This window comes from Eptatretus burgeri, chromosome 13 (assembly GCF_056783735.1).
Source record: "Eptatretus burgeri isolate ZD-2024b chromosome 13, Ebu_testis_v1, whole genome shotgun sequence".
NCBI lineage: Eukaryota > Metazoa > Chordata > Myxini > Myxiniformes > Myxinidae > Eptatretus > Eptatretus burgeri.
In genome coordinates this window covers 63,361,329-63,377,383 of record NC_140973.1, presented here as the reverse complement: position 1 = coordinate 63,377,383, position 16,055 = coordinate 63,361,329, and the positions used below count along the sequence as shown (strand labels likewise).

The following is a 16,055-nucleotide window of genomic DNA, read 5'->3' as shown; positions in this document are numbered from 1 at the left end:
CTCATTTTTGTAAATGTTGTGGTACGATGTCCATGAGAGGTGGAAATCGAACCTCGAGTATTGTTTCCTATCGGCAACATGCAGGTGTGCCTCGTGGTTGTCAAATGAGAGCAAACATTGTAATTGATACTGCACTTATCAACGAGGCAAGCTGCATTCATTATATTCACAAGAATGCTCGACCATTCAGCTAATTGAGTCAATGGACTGCATTTTGCAAACCGAGACTAGCTCCAGACACTGCTATTCAGCACGTTATATGAACGAGCGATCACGTGACATCTTGAACAGCAAGGATACTTTGATGATGGAAAATCAGTTTTATATTCCTGAACTTCATACGTTTCTGCTAACCAGCCTTTCCCTGCCATGTTAGGATTGAATAGAAATCACATTTTCTTATTGCAATACTGTTTGTTTCCATCGGTATACGCAAAATAACCTGCTGAACCAAGCTCACTCAACTAATTTTGGTGTTGGGCACCAATGGCGTCATTGGGATGGTGAACAAACTTTAATGTTATACTGTACGAAACATTCCAGAACATCGTGCATTTTGACAATTCTGAATGAGTCATAGCCGAGAGCACGTACCCCGTACCGCTCCTCGATGATGCTGTCCAGATGGCGTCCCTCATTCTGTGCCCGTTCCTTCATCCTCTGGTAAGAACGATGCAGCCAGCTCACGCCGCAGTCACCCACTAGACAATAGCAATTCAATCACTGTTGCCTTAATGACAAAAATCAAAGCTCATTTGGCGAAGTGTCCTCTCGTTAGGGTCATCGATTGTGAACAATGGAATGTGTGTCAATTCGACAATGCGGGAACATTACACTGTGATGCGCAACACAATGAAAAGACCGCATGGCTGCAGTGAGTGAGAGACCAGAAAAAGGGCCTCATCAAAATGAATCGCTGGTGTTAGGTCAGCGCTGAGGTCATTAAACACACCAAATCAATCCAGCCATTTTCTTTCAACAAGCACACACAAGCCCTTCACCTGCTGAGAATAACAAACAATCCCATCATGGGAACCTTTTGCCAGTGCAAAATTACATGAACATTCCCTCATATATTTAATACTATTCACCAGTACATATCGGCTAATGCTACTCAGTCCATCGTCAGTGTCACCGTGTCAAGTCGACAAACGTTAAAGGGTCATTGACCCGTACAGCAGCCACGTGAAAGCATTGATTGTAATTGCACGGTAGAGCGCGCGTTAAATACCTCGAGAATTTCCCGCCAAAGCTTCGGCATGTGCTGGAGGTAGGCCAGTACCGCCAGATTTCCAGTAAGGATTAAGTTCCCGTTCATGTACACCTGGCTAAATAACGACAGCATTAGATATTCTGAAGCAAACATCCAGAAGTGCATCCTAAAGCAAGCAGTGCGAGACCAATTGACTTCTGCAAATAAGTGGGTTGTTGAGTGATAATTGCTCAGATAACTGCTTTGCATAATATAATCACCTTTTTGTCAAAGAAGAAAAATTCTGCAGCCATTTTTAAAAAACAATCAATGACTCCTGCAGCCACTTTCACTGACAAACCAACAGGAAGTGCCCTGAGCTCTTCCTGAATGTCATGCCAGCACTCTCTGTGCCTTTCCCACAACACATTACAAACATTATGTTTTTTTCTCCCTTTTCTTCCTTTAATTATATCCAAAGAAAAGTAATCAAGCAAACGATGTGAAAAAGCAAATTGGAGCAAAAGTACCTGTTCTAAGACGTCTTTCTTTTCACGCTCTTCGTCCCTGACCTTTTGTTTTTCTGCTTGGATACCAGCCAAGGAAACCGACTTTAATGTCAGAAAATCCAAATTCATCCACTCATCCCTCTAGAAATATAAAGCAATTAAGGTGATCAAAATAAGCATTTTTGGATCAATTCTCAATAAAAGCCTTTTAAACAACAAGCCTTTGTGTGAACTTTAGAGGCATCTTCCAAACACAGATTTCAACACTAACCTTTATGGGTTCAGACGAGAATAAACTCGACTGGAACGAATTCTCCGCTTCAACTGCTCCTGTATCAACCACGTTTGATGGTGTCTGAGCTTCCACCCACTCTTCACTAGAATCCTGCAGCACAAACATTCACAAGATTCTGGACCCAAAAAGAAAACAACACTCTTCAAAAGGCACGACTTCCATTCGTGCTGGAGCGATTCCCCCCATTAAGTACATAATGTGTTCCACAATTTGCCGTGACGACACTGGGATCGGTGGCACAACAACTTGTCACCAAGTAAGTAAAAGGCTAAGGTCCTGGAGAGATTTCCCCTTCAGCAGACAGTGGGTTCCATGATTTGCCGTGATGATACCATGATGCTTCAATGAAAGCTAACCAATAGTATGGATGAACTGATGGCAGGTCATCAAATCAGGGAATTGATACGCATGATAGATAATGGCTAAGCCAGGAATGCACCATCTTATCAAGTCAAAGTCCTGTTAACACTCCAAACTGTTTAAGGTGAGAAACAACACGATTCCCATTATTTCATGTGGACAATTGCTACTAGGCCTGTGGTCTTCTCAAGTAGCCGTGACAACGAACATGAACAAGCATCCTTCAACACAGTCCTTCGTGAAAAGAGCAAACTCAAAGCAACGATAGGTTTCCTCAATATGTACAGCCTCTTTCAGTGTCGGGCAAATGGAGAATTTTGAAATGTGTAAATCATAACATCCATCCATCCATCCATCCATCCATTGGCACCATACTCTGTGCAGAGCGTTGGTGCTGCTTAAGCAGTCTCCTTGGCTACTGAGCACAATCCTGGATGGGCAGTCACTCCTACACAGGATACCAGCAAGCTGGCACGCATTGTGCCGACCTCGGAAGGATGACAGGCAGAGTCAACCCCACCTGGTATTAATTCAACAGCCGAGGGGGATTTGAACTCGCGATCCTCGGATCGCAAGCCCACCACCCTAACCATTAAGCCAACACCAGGCATAAATTGTAACAACATTTCCAGAAAGTGACAATCTTTCAGTGTTAGGTAACAATGGCCCATCAAAACAAATGCAATTAAATAATAATACTCACAGAAGAACTATGGCTCGAGCTTACTGAACCCTTCGTCTGGTGCTTCAGAGTCACCTTCTTCTTCTTCTTTTTTTTTGTCTTCTCTTTTTTGGACTTTTTCTTCGGCTTGCTACCATGCTCCTGGAGCAGTAAAGATACAGAAACAATACGGCAACTTTCCACATCCAACCAAACAAGAAGTATGTTTTAATATAGTTAAAAAAGTGAAAATTATACTCGGCCAATGAAAAACATTACGTTTCAGAAAGTCACGTGCTCTGACACAATTGCACGACTGTGAGAGCATGATGGGAAAGAGTGAAAAACACAAGTCGATTAAGGCCACTAAAAGGCATTTGTGTTGGCAATGCCAAAAGGTAATGACAAATGTAGATGAACTTGCAACGCTGCTTCAACCCTCGGTAGCATCACTACCCATGTCCATTAGTTTGGAAGCTCGAGTAACCCGTGTGCTGTTGGTTAGACCTGTCGTGAGCTGCGACGTTGTTATCAAGAGTCAGTGCATGGGTATTGTGGGGAATGGGAGTAGGGGGAAGGGCATCAATGCAGGGTGTACTGATATCATGTTTCCTCTATGAACTGTGGCTTGACCTTACTGAACTCTTCGTCTGGTGCTCAAGAGTCACCTTCTTTTTTTATTCTACTTCTTCATCTCCTTTTTTTTCTCAATCTTAACCCTTTGAACCCTGGCGGCCAGTTTACCAGCAGCTATTCAAACCTCCATACACCTAAGCGGCCAAATTTTTCTCCAGGGAGCCCAGGGTGAGGGAGCCAAAAGTCTCAGGAGCACAAGGTTCAAAGGGTTAAGTCGATCATGGTTACATACTTTCGTGGAAATATCAGCAGATTTAAAAGAGCAGTTTCCACATAATTGGCCGTGCTGAACGGTCGCTTTGTTGATGGATTTAATTAAAATGCAGCATGCTGCACATTTTCACAAACATATTGCATATTGATCCGAGTCTCAATGACGATGTAAAGTGAAGTGAAACATGCGAAAAAGGATCTTTTATAGCACTTCATTGTTGCTGTTGTTGCTATTGTTACTGTTGTCGTGACTGTGGCTGTTGATGTTTGTGTGATCCTTATTGTACTTTTATATATTTTTTATACCTCAGAGAAATATTACTTATATAATTTTGTGTGCCACTTCCATGTCCGTCAGGCAATATTCTAAAGGGTCATACTGCTGGAACCGCTACATTAAAACTCCTGCTGGAAAAGTCCTGCTTCTTCTTCCTCGATGGTGGAAAGACAGGGTTTTTAAAGTTATTCTTTATCGATTAAACGGACACAAAATTTTGTTCCAGGCAAATCTATTATTACCTTTCCAATCAAGTAAATCGATTATTGGCTTTCCAACAGTACCATTTTTATTATGATATGCGATGGACACAAACACAAGGATGTATGCTTCTGATGTTAGTAATAAATGAAGCAACTGACATTAATGAATCAGATTTTCCCACTCGTCTCAATTAAATCTTACTCAATCACCAATAATGATGATGTGAGGAGAATATTGTTTGACGGTAAAAAAAATCAAGATTTGTAGTAATTACAACCCAAGAGGAACAAGAGGAAAAAAGCAAATGTTTAAAGGGTAACACAAACGCAATTTTTTTTTCTTTTCTGAAAACCATTGAGAATTGTTAAATATGGTCTAATGTGAAGAAAAAAACATCAAAAATTGAATTTTTTTTTGCCAATTGCAAAGTGTCGAAAAAAAGCATAGGCCATAGCATCGAGTGTCGATTTTCTTTTTCACCAGTGACGTCACATCTGGAATCCATATTGATTCAAACGGCAGTTTACATTGAGAAACAGTGCAGGCTGAGCTCAGATTCCGACAACCGATTCCACTGTCATCAGCGACTCGAAAGGTTCTCAGAATGTTGAAACTGGTCAGTGGGATTTTGAAGAAACGATTGGAGGAAAAATTAGTGATGAGAATGCTTTTGGGGGAATTGTGGACCCGTATCGTTTCAAGCCTTGTGCGAGCGATTCAGATACTTCCACGAAAAACCGTGAATACGCGCGAAAAACCACATATGTATATATTGTTACGTTTGAGGGGGGGGGGTATGCATTCAAAGGGTAATTAGGATGTTTAATTAGGTATGCCATGCTGTTCGAGTTTACCAGGATCTCGATGTAATAAGTAGCGATTCAGTGGTGATAAGTTGTCTCGTAAATGTTCATTTCTTCAAGGGGGAAATGATAAATGTCACGTAATTAGATAGGGACACGGGATAAGGTAAGTGTGTCTGCGTAAACCCCTTTTGGTATTCTCTGAAAACTGGCCGTGACGTCACAGGACAGTGCAGCGGATGGCTCCGCCCCGTGATCACGATTGGCGGAAGGCGATGGCGGTGGGCCAATAAACGGCTCGATTGGGAGTGATGAGGAAGAAGGATAAAAAGGTTCTGTTCGGGGTCGAAAAGGGAGAAGAAGATTACAACCAGAACGCTCGTGTTTTTTTGGTGTGGAACCTGTGGCGGCAGAGAGCGTCCTGGTTGCTGGGCTGAGTCGATCGTGCTCTTGATCATGTCTGGGAGCCTTGCCGAGCCTCGTGCCTCGCCTCGGTTGGCTCTGGGTTCTGCTGACTCGGAGTACGGGGTCGGGCAGCGGGCGGACCTGCCTCCCTCTCCTGCTCGCGGCTTGGCGTGGGAGCTGGTTCCCTGGCGGCTGTGGGCGGACTTGGGCCAGGACCAGGAGGTCGACAGCACCGCGGTTTCTCCTGCCCCCCCCCCCCCCTGGCGAGAGCAAGGCCGGCTCGTCCGACACCGATCCAGGGACAGTTGCGTCCACACCACGGTCCAACCTGACCACCAGAGATAGCTACGTTGTGTGTGTGTGTGTGTGTGTGTGTGTGTGTGTGTGTGTGTGTGTGTGTGTGTGTGTGTGTGTGTGTGTGTGTGTGTGTGTGTGTGTGTGTGTGTCTGCTTGGCGCCTTAGAGGGATTGAGAACTGTATATTCATTGGAATTGTCTGTGTTTTCCCCACGCCCGATCCCACACCATCCCGTCGAATCGCCCCGGATCCCTCTTCTTGCCGAGTCTTGTTATTTCTAGTAATAATAAAAAAGGAATAAACATCATCAACTCAGTGAAAAGTGACTCGTGCCACCTTCCTCCTCCCGTTTGCGGTAGAGCGATTAGAACCGCCATGTTTGGGTTATAAACAAATAAATCGCCTCCATCGTTTCGGCTCATTCTACGTTGGCGGGACTGTTCAAGTCCCGTGGACGTCACATTGGTGTCAGGAGTGGGATGTTCGAACCCCTCTAAATTATATACCAGGATTAAAATCTCGCCACGAATTGGAATATAAAATCAATTCAGAAAAGCGCGAGAGCGCGGGAAAATTTTGGCGGGATTTTTCAAATTTAAATTAATTGGCGGCAAACGGGACTTCTGCACCATGGCAGATGTGCAGATGTTTGAGGAGGAAGGCCACGTGTCTGGCAGCGAGTCAGGGGAAGAGGGGAGAGACGGGGGTAGGGTTGGAACCTCCCCCATTCCGAGCGTGGACCGTGCTTCATCGCCCGTAACGGAGCCGGCAGCGCCGGAAACTGGCACGATGACGATCTGGACAATGTTGGAACGTTTAATGAGTGCAATTACAGCACAGGGGGCAAAAATGACGGCACAGGGGGCACAAATGGCAGAAATGATGGCACAAATGGAAAATCAATTCGTGACACAGAGGGCAGAAATGACAGATCAATTGGGGGTAATAGGGGTACAGTTGGGTGCACGGATTGATTTAATGAGGGATGAATTGGGGGAAAAGATGGAGAAAATGAAAACTGAGATGCAGGAGTGTGTGGATGTTAAATTGGGAGAAATACAAAGTAAATTTGAGGATAGATTGGAGGAAACAAAGGTAGAAATTACATTGGAGGGGGAAAATATACGGAAAAAATTGGTAGATAAAATTGATGCAACGAACATTCAGGTTGATAAAGTGTATGAAAGCCTGGAACGTCATCGTGCCTGTGTGGATGCTCGTATGCAGCTGCAAGTTGAAGAGTGGGGAGAGCTGAGGAAGCAAGGGATGAATTTGGCGGAGGAGGTAAAAGGATTGGAGGCTCGTTTGGACGAACAAGATAAAATTATGAGCCAAAATGAAGTCTTGGATAAAGGCCTGGTAGAGCCGTCTTTTGTAAGTAGAGTGTCCGGGTTGGTTGAGGAGCAGCTACAAACTCGCGACGGAGCCTTGGAGGAGGTTGTGCGGGCCCAGAAGATCCTGCGGGAAGAGGTGAATCGGTCCATTCAACGTTTGGAACAGGAGGCAAAATTGACCCATGAGACCCTCACCACAAAACATCTTTGGCCACAGTGGGCTCCGAAATTGGATACGCAGCCACAAGGGTGTTTGATCCCTGGGCTGGATTCGGACAAGGGAGAAACTGAGAAGCGGGCCACCGTAAAAGTGATCCCCCTGGTAAATTTTGACGGGTCAGGGAGCGTTGAAGCTTTTCTGACGCAATTTGAGTGCATTTCCCGACTAAACGGGTGGAATGAGCGGGAACGTACAGGGAATTTGGTGGCAACGTTGCGGGGACCAGCCGCAGACGTGTTAAACGTGATCGCGGAGGGGATGTTGACCAGCTCCCACATTTGCGAGGTGTTGAGCCGTCGGTTTGGGTTCGCAGCAAACTGTGATCTGGTGCGGGCCCAGCTCCAGCACCGCAGATTAAAGCCGGGTGAGACAGTGCAGGAGCTGGCACAGGACATTTACCAATCAGTCAGGATCGCGTATCGGGACCTTACAGTGGAGGCGTGGGACAGACTGGCACTCGAGAAATTTTTAGCTGCTCTTCCTGACCCTGAGGTCCGAGCGCGAGTGGAGTTACAGGATCCACCCACGGTTCACCGAGCGGACGAGTGCGCGGCCAGGCTGGCCTCGTGGAGTCGGCCGGGTCGGGTTCCAGAGAGGCCATCGGTGACGATCCGACAGGCGGAGATCCAGGATCAGGGAGGGGGGCTGGGAGAAATTGGCATTACCCAAATGTTTCAGGAAATTTGCCAGAAACTGTCAAGTTTGATAAGGGGTAATCCGGTACTTAGTGCGCCAAAGCGGCGGGGTCCAGCCCAGCCAATAGAGCAATTCGATTATGGCCGAGGGGGTCCGGAACCGGAAGAGACATTTCACCGATACTCACGAGGGCCTTTTATGGGGAGTTGTTTCCGGTGCGGGCGAAGAGGACACATGCAGCGATATTGCCGGTACCCGGCGATGGAGGGACCCTCCAATAGACTTTTAGACTCGGAGAGGGTGAATCCTCCTGCTGAACCGCCAGGTCTATCCGAGATGCCCTTTCATAGGTCGGGTCCGGAGATCACTGTCGGGGGTCCGGGAGACTAGATTGGGCTGAGCATATACGGCCATGCTCGGCTGCTGACATTGTGGCAAAGTGCCTCCTTTGGTAAAAAAAAAAAAAAAAGAATTGTGGGAAAATTGGCATGGGTTTGTAAGTTCTGCTGGGTTTTAGAGTGACAATCGGGACAGTGGGTAATTGGTAACGAAGCGGGCACAAGTGGCTGTCCAATGGCTGGTGCGTGGATCGGGTGAGAAGTGCTGTGTGAGTTGTTTTAAGTGAAGAAGTGAAATGTATGGTGCACACATTGTTTTTTTTATTGGGCATGGTGTGGTAACAGGGAAGGTCATGGTCGGTGAAGTGTTAGAAATGCAGGTGTCACATGTAAGGCCGATGGGGTGGGAGAGTCATGTGGGTTTTGTGGGTGGGGATGATGTGCTTGTCCACAGGGATTGCTGAAGCTCACGGTGAGCGTGAATTGCGACCCCCTTCAAGGAGATTCACCACCTGGTGGCTAATGGTGACAGTGTCTGGAGGCAACTGGGAGAGGGTCTGGTTGGGCGACCAAGGCGAGTAGGACCTTGGCGACCCAGGAAGACCAGAGGAGCCAGTGAGACCCCTTCCAGAGTGTTGTATGGGATTAGAGCTGATGGCTACCAGGGGGGAGGGAATCAAAGGGAGCGGGGCGGAGAAACGTCCGGGTTGGACTAAAGCTTACCTGTGGGCATGGTTGCACCTGAGATGCCCCCATCATCTTGTGGTAACCCACCCCACGGCCACGACGGGATTCAGCCTGCATGATTAAAATGAGGACCATGACCTAGAAATGTGATGATGACCATGGTGTGAGTGTTGTGAAGATGTATGAGTCCCACTCGATCCCGCACAACTTGACATGTGCAGCAAGGGCATGATGTCCCCATAATTTTGGGGCAAGCAAATTTGAAAATTGGCTCCCCAGGTAACGCTGGGTCTATTAGCATCCACTGGGGGAGGCGGTCAAGTGTAAATATCCTGTGAATAGTGTCGTTAAGGCTTAGAGTAGGAATGTAAAGTATAAGTGTTGTGTTTTTGTGGAACCTTTTGTTTCCCCTCCCCAGATCACTGGAAGAGTGCTGGGCAGGAGCGATGATCCGGAGGATGGAGTGCAACTTCGCTCAGTGCTCTCATGAAATAAAAAAATAAAAAAAAACAAAAAAAAAACGAATGATTGTTTAGGCGAGGATAAGGCCATAAGGGGAGTACATTAAGCAGGATAGGTAAGTTAGCTGCGACTCGCTGCCCATTGCCCCTCCTACTTTATTTCGTTAGGTTAATTAGGTGTGAGTCAGTAAGTGTTAAGGCTGGTACGGTAGCGCCTGTGATATACCTTGCAGGAGCTGCGGTACCAGAGGAGGGGGCAGTGTTACGTTTGGGGGGGGGGTATGCATTCAAAGGGTAATTAGGATGTTTAATTAGGTATGCCATGCTGTTCGAGTTTACCAGGATCTCGATGTAATAAGTAGCGATTCAGTGGTGATAAGTTGTCTAGTAAAAGTTCATTTCTTCAAGGGGGAAATGATAAATGTCACGTAATTAGATAGGGACACGGGATAGGGTAAGTGTGTCTGCGTAAACCCCTTTTGGTATTCTCTGAAGACTGGCCGTGACGTCACAGGACAGTGCAGCGGATGGCTCCGCCCCGTGATCACGATTGGCGGAAGGCGATGGCGGTGGGCCAATAAACGGCTCGATTGGGAGTGACGAGGAAGAAGGATAAAAAGGTTCTGTTCGGGGTCGAAAAGGGAGAAGAAGAAGATTACAACCAGAACGCTCGTGTTTTTTTGGTGTGGAACCTGTGGCGGCAGAGAGTGTCCTGGTTGCTGGGCTGAGTCGATCGTGCTCTTGATCGTGTCTGGGAGCCTTGCCGAGCCTCGTGCCTCGCCTCGGTTGGCTCTGGGTTCTGCTGACTCGGAGTACGGGGTCGGGCAGCGGGCGGACCTGCCTCCCTCTCCTGCTCGCGGCTTGGCGCGGGAGCTGGTTCCCTGGCGGCTGTGGGCGGACTTGGGCCAGGACCAGGAGGTCGACAGCACCGCGGTTTCTCCTGCCCCCCCCTGGCGAGAGCAAGGCCGGCTCATCCGACGCCGATCCAGGGACAGTTGCGTCCACACCACGGTCCAACCTGACCACCAGAGATAGCTACGTTTTGTGTGTGTGTGTGTGTGTGTGTGTGTGTGTGTGTGTGTGTGTGTGTGTGTGTGTGTGTGTGTGTGTGTGTGTGTGTGTGTGTGTGTGTGTCTGCTTGGTGCCTTAGAGGGATTGAGAACTGTATATTCATTGGAATTGTCTGTGTTTTCCCCACGCCCGATCCCACACCATCCCGTCGAATCGCCCCGGATCCCTCTTCTTGCCGAGTCTTGTTATTTCTAGTAATAATAATAAAGGAATAAACATCATCAACTCAGTGAAAAGTGACTCGTGCCACCTTCCTCCTCCCGTTTGCGGTAGAGCGATTAGAACCGCCATGTTTGGGTTATAAACAAATAAATCGCCTCCATCGTTTCGGCTCATTCTACGTTGGCGGGACTGTTCAAGTCCCGTGGACGTCACAATATCAATCACACCTCCTGGCTGTGGTGGTGAGCATCACCGCAGATTATGTCTCGCATGGTAAAACCTCATAATCCGCAAAGAACAACTGTTCGTCTGACACCCAGATGATTGTTCCCGCTGATGCGAACCATTCAACCAGAAGGCACGTGGTGTAATTGGCAGGTAAATCAAAATATGTGGAGTTTGATGAGCATCCCCACCCCACCCCCCCCCAACCGTCTCCAATGGAAATAAGGTCCTAAACCAGTGTCCCCTTTAATCTGAAGGCCTTAGCCCAGCGACTGTCAAACAGACAAAGATTAAATTGTCAACATCAGTCAAACATCAGATGTAGCCGCCTACGGAAGGTTGTTCTTTGCGGATTATGCGGTTTTACCGTGTGAGACAGAAAACCATGGCAATGCTCACCATAACAGCCAAGAGGTGTGATTGATGTTGAAATGGCAAATGTGGTCATCATTGGTTAGATATTTATCTGTATGCCGTCCTGATGAGGGCAAATAAGTCCAAAGTCAAGATAGGCTCACTTTACCATCTCGGAAAAGCCCGTCAAAATGAGGGGTGCTCACTTTGGCAGAGGGCAGCAGGTTTTCCTTTCGTATTTTTTTGTATTTTGCTCCATCAATTTTCCTTTCTATCCTGACAATTGCCCCAGACCCTACTGATGACAAGCATCCACATAACATGATGGTACCACCACCATGCTTCACAGTAGGGATAGTGTTCCTTGGGTGATGTGTTGTGTTGGGTTTGCACCAAATGCAACGTTGTGCATTTAGGTCAAAAAGTTCCATTTTTGTTTTATTAGACCACAAACCTTTTGCCATATGGCTTCAGAAGCTCCGGAGTGGTTTTCTGCATACCTCAAATGGGACTCAAGGTGGGCTTTTTTGAGTAATGGCTTCCTTCTTGCCACCCTAGCGTACAGGCCAGACTTGTGGAGTGCTTGGCATATTATTGTCACAGGCAAACAGTGACCAGTCTTTGCCATAAAGGCATGCAGCTCTTTCAAATTTAACATTGGCCTCTTTGATCAGTCTCCTCCTTGCTTGGTCATCCAGTTTGGAGGGATGGCCTGATGCAGTCAGGGTCGTAGTGGTACCATACGCCTTCCACTTCTTTATGATTGTCTTGACTGTGCTCCAAGGGATATTCAAGGACATTGAAATATTTTTATACCCATTTGCTGATCTGTGCCTTTCCAGAACTTTAATCCAGAGGTATTTTGAAAGCTCATTTGGGTACATGGTTGAGTCTTTGCTGTGAAATGCACTACCCAGCAGAAGAAACCTCCATGAACAACTGATTTTATTCTGAAATAATCAGTTACTTCAAATTAACACAGGTGAAGGTCAAATAACTGAGTGTGTAATTTTGAAGATGATTGGTTACACCTGAGCTAATTTACAATTGCTATTATAAGGGGGGTGGACACTTATCCAACGAAGATATTCTTGTTTTGTATTTTTAATTAATTTTCTGAAATTTGAGAATTTGTTTTTCACTTGGAAGTTGTGGGTTACAATGTGTAAATAAAGGTGGAAAAAGTCTGATTTAATGCAATTTCATTCCAGGCGATAAGGCAACTAAAGGTAAAAATTTGAAGGGGAGAGGACTTTCTATCTGGGCACAGTGGATATATGTATCTATACTAATAAATAGCAGGGTGTGCATGCGTGTGTGTGTGTGTGTGTGTGTGTGTGTGTGTGTGTGTGTGTGTGTGTGTGTGTGTGTGTGTGTGCATGTCTGAGTGTGTGTGTGTGTGTGTGTGCATGTCTGAGTGTGTGTGTCTGAGTGCATGTGTCTGAGTGTGTGCATGTCTGAGTGTGTGTGTCTGAGTGCATGTGTCTGAGTGCGTGTGTGTGTGTGTGTGTGTGTGTGTGTGTGTGTGTGTGTGTGTGTGTGTGTGTGTGTGTGTGTGTGAATCTCCTCCATAACTCCAAAACCATGAAACTTTGCATGCATACTAAGAAAACTCCAAGAAAGTGCATGACTGAAAATTGGGTGTTTGGGTTAATTAAAACACCACTTTTGAAGATAATTAAAGGCCTTATTAAATGATATCCTTTATCAAGCACATCCTCGGTCACCACTCTCGAGGGGGCTTAAGGCACATCCAAAGTAACCTCGCTGGGGTCTGAACCCACCATGTTTTTTGACCTGCTCAACCATGCATCGACTTGGAACAGGCCGCAACAATTTCTTTCCGATAGTTTTTTTTTTTCATTTTCCTCACTCATATTATCGAATGCCTGTTCATCATAGCTACGAATCGTTGTGTACATCACTTTTGTAAGTGCTATAGTTTTCCAATTATGAGCTTGGAGCATTTTCATTCATTATTATTATACGATACAATTTTCCACGATCTACTCTCAATGATTAATTGAAGTATATCATCGAAATATTTTTTCGACTTTGGATCGGATATCGTCCTTGACAAAATAAGTGTCGAAATCTGGAGTGAAATCTGATACTTTAAATAAATAAAGAAACTGAAAAATTATGCCCATATTCCCATTTACTTTCAAGCAAGCAAGGCTATGTTTGTATGAATGTATGTATGTATGTGTATGTATATATATATATATATATATATATATATATATATATATATATATATATATATATATATATATATATATATATATATATATATATATATACAGTACAAAAACTCTCATTTTAGATGTATGTATGCATGTTCCAGAAATACAGCCAAAATTGTAACACAATAGTGCAAACATTTTCGGCCCACCTTACTCACCATTCTCCTGCGGTGTGCAGGATCAAGATTCGTTCAAATCGGGCAACAAAAAAAATTATTAAAAAATCAATTCCCGATTCAGTCAAGTCCTCTTCTGGATTATTTGATCAATGCAAGCAACCTCAGTGGTATCGTTTGCTGGAGCTATCTTTTTTTTTTTTCTTGAAATGATTTATTTTAAAATCTCAAACATTTAGTATAGACAAAGAGCAACTTATAGTGAAGCATAAAATAAACATCGCCATTTTAATCTAATACTTCCGTGTTCATCTATTTATACATTACCAAAACTCTCATCTTGTATGTATGTATGTTTGAATGTATGTTCCCGAAATACCGCCAAAAAGGTACACGATAGCGCAAACATTTTCGGCCCACCTTACTCACAATTCTCCTGCGGTGTGCATGATCAAGTTTCGTTCAAATCGGGCAAAGAAAAATATTATTAAAAAATCAATCCCGATTCAGTCAAGTCCTCTTCCAGATTATTTGATCAAGGCAAACAACCTCAGTGGTATAGTTCGTGAGAGCTATATTTTTTATTTTCTTGAAATGATTTGTTTTACAATCTCAAACATTTAGTATAGACAAAGAACGACTTATTTTTAAGCATAAAATAAACATTGCCATTTTGATCTTATACTTCCGTGTTCATTAAAAATAAAATTGTGTTTAGAAGATTACGCACAATAATTTCTTCGACTTTCTTTTCTCCGTTTTTTTCACAATGACAAGCAATATCAAGTTTCGTTCAAATCGGGTAACGAAAAAAAAAAAAAAATCAACTCCCGATTCAGTCAAGTACCCTTTGGGATTATTTGATCAATGCAAACAACCTCAGCGATATAGTTCACTGGAGCAATCTATTTTCTTTTCTTTTTTTTTGAAATGATTTTTTCATCAACCGCTGTCACAACAGGAACTCAACAGGTTCACGGGTCGTCTCGTGTACATATTGTTACGGCTGTGGAAATTCGCAAACCATCATTCAGGCCCGTAGGTGAGATATCTCAAAGTACATGTGTAGTTAGCCCCACACCCGTTGTATAGAGGGAATTTATGTGATTCATTCGGGCTGCGACGCTTTGAGATAGCCGTTTTTCTGTTCTATCTTTATTTTGAACCAACCACGTCTCAACCGCCATCACACAACAACCACCTTAACCACCACGCCAGCCATCATCACCAACTACAACAACGCTCCAACCCTCAGACAACAACAACAACAATGCCAACAGCCACAACCTTTACCTTCACAACTCAATCCCACATCATCGCATCACCGCAATTCCCAAACGGCACCAGAACCATCAAACCCTCCACCACCTTCGCCTCTCTCCTTCTACGGCCATTCCCGCACCACCTGTGAACACTGAGTGTCAGGCTGTCTCGGGCCCGTTCGGTGATTGGTGCCGAACGCACCAAGCCACGAGCGCAAATAGCGGCCTTTCCGAGGGAGAATTCGGATCAAGAACGCTCACGCCCACTTCCCCTCCATCCAATTAGCAAGCGCGGAGTGGCTTGGCCCTGCCTCCAGGTGCGTCTGTGTGAAATCGATATATGCAAATTCTAGGATCAGGGGAGATTCATGCCCCCGAGGTCATCTTGATCCGGATATTTGCATATTGTTTTCTCCTGCCGGCCTATAAAACGGCGAGCGCAAGGCGAATCAAGGCAGGCAGAGTGAGTCGAGTCGGGTGGCAAAGTGAGTCGAGTCGGGTGGAGAGCGAGTCGAGTCATCGGTGTGGCAGAGGGTCGAGTCGGGTGGCGAAGTGATCGGTGTGTCTTCGAGTTGGGTTCTGGAGTCAGCTGAGAAGAGTTGCGGGAAGAGGCAAAGGAGCTCGGGACCGAGGCGAGAAGGACGGCGGTCGGCGACGAGGCCGCGGTGTGGGATCGCTCGTCGCGGGACCCAAGCCAGCCAGCCATCTCCCTCCCCCAGGGCATCAACAATTCCCCCTTTCCCCCGCGCTGAGATAGTGCAAAAAGGGGGCCCCGTTCCCACCCCACTCCAAACGTCGTGCCAATGAAACCCGAGGACGCGGGTAGGACCCTCCCAGTCTCGCGGACAATTGGCCTACAGGCCTGTCTGCCCCCTTGTTTATGAGGGTGGCTTCTTTCCTTTGCTTTTGAGTAAATGTGTGTTGGCGCCGTCTGTAAAGTAGAACTGTATAAGTGTTGCCATGTGTGCGCGTAGTCGGTAGTAACTCTGCGTCGTTGTCGCTTTTGTTTTGGTTGCTATATGTGCATTTTGACCGTTTGGCTGTATTTGTGTGCTTTCCGTGTGCCGGGAAATAAATGTGCATTGTGTGAA

The 16,055-nt window shown here is 45.7% G+C and overlaps 1 protein-coding gene across 4 annotated transcripts in view; it reads right to left on the bottom strand.

The window, feature by feature from the left end:
* CWF19L2 (CWF19 like cell cycle control factor 2) overlaps positions 1–16,055 on the bottom strand; it is an 86,031-nt gene that overhangs the window by 58,578 nt on the left and 11,398 nt on the right. For all 4 annotated transcript variants that reach the window (XR_015050837.1, XM_085852768.1, XM_085852767.1 and 1 more), the window contains exons 3-7: positions 3,060–3,179; positions 1,973–2,086; positions 1,723–1,842; positions 1,232–1,328; positions 595–701 (exon numbers count right to left, since the gene is read on the bottom strand). Coding sequence is in view for 3 of the 4 variants with exons in the window: in XM_085852768.1 (XP_085708894.1) it covers positions 595–701; positions 1,232–1,328; positions 1,723–1,842; positions 1,973–2,086; positions 3,060–3,179 (558 nt within the window). In the remaining variant the exon portion in view is untranslated. The remainder of the gene's footprint in view (positions 1–594; positions 702–1,231; positions 1,329–1,722; positions 1,843–1,972; positions 2,087–3,059; positions 3,180–16,055) is intronic.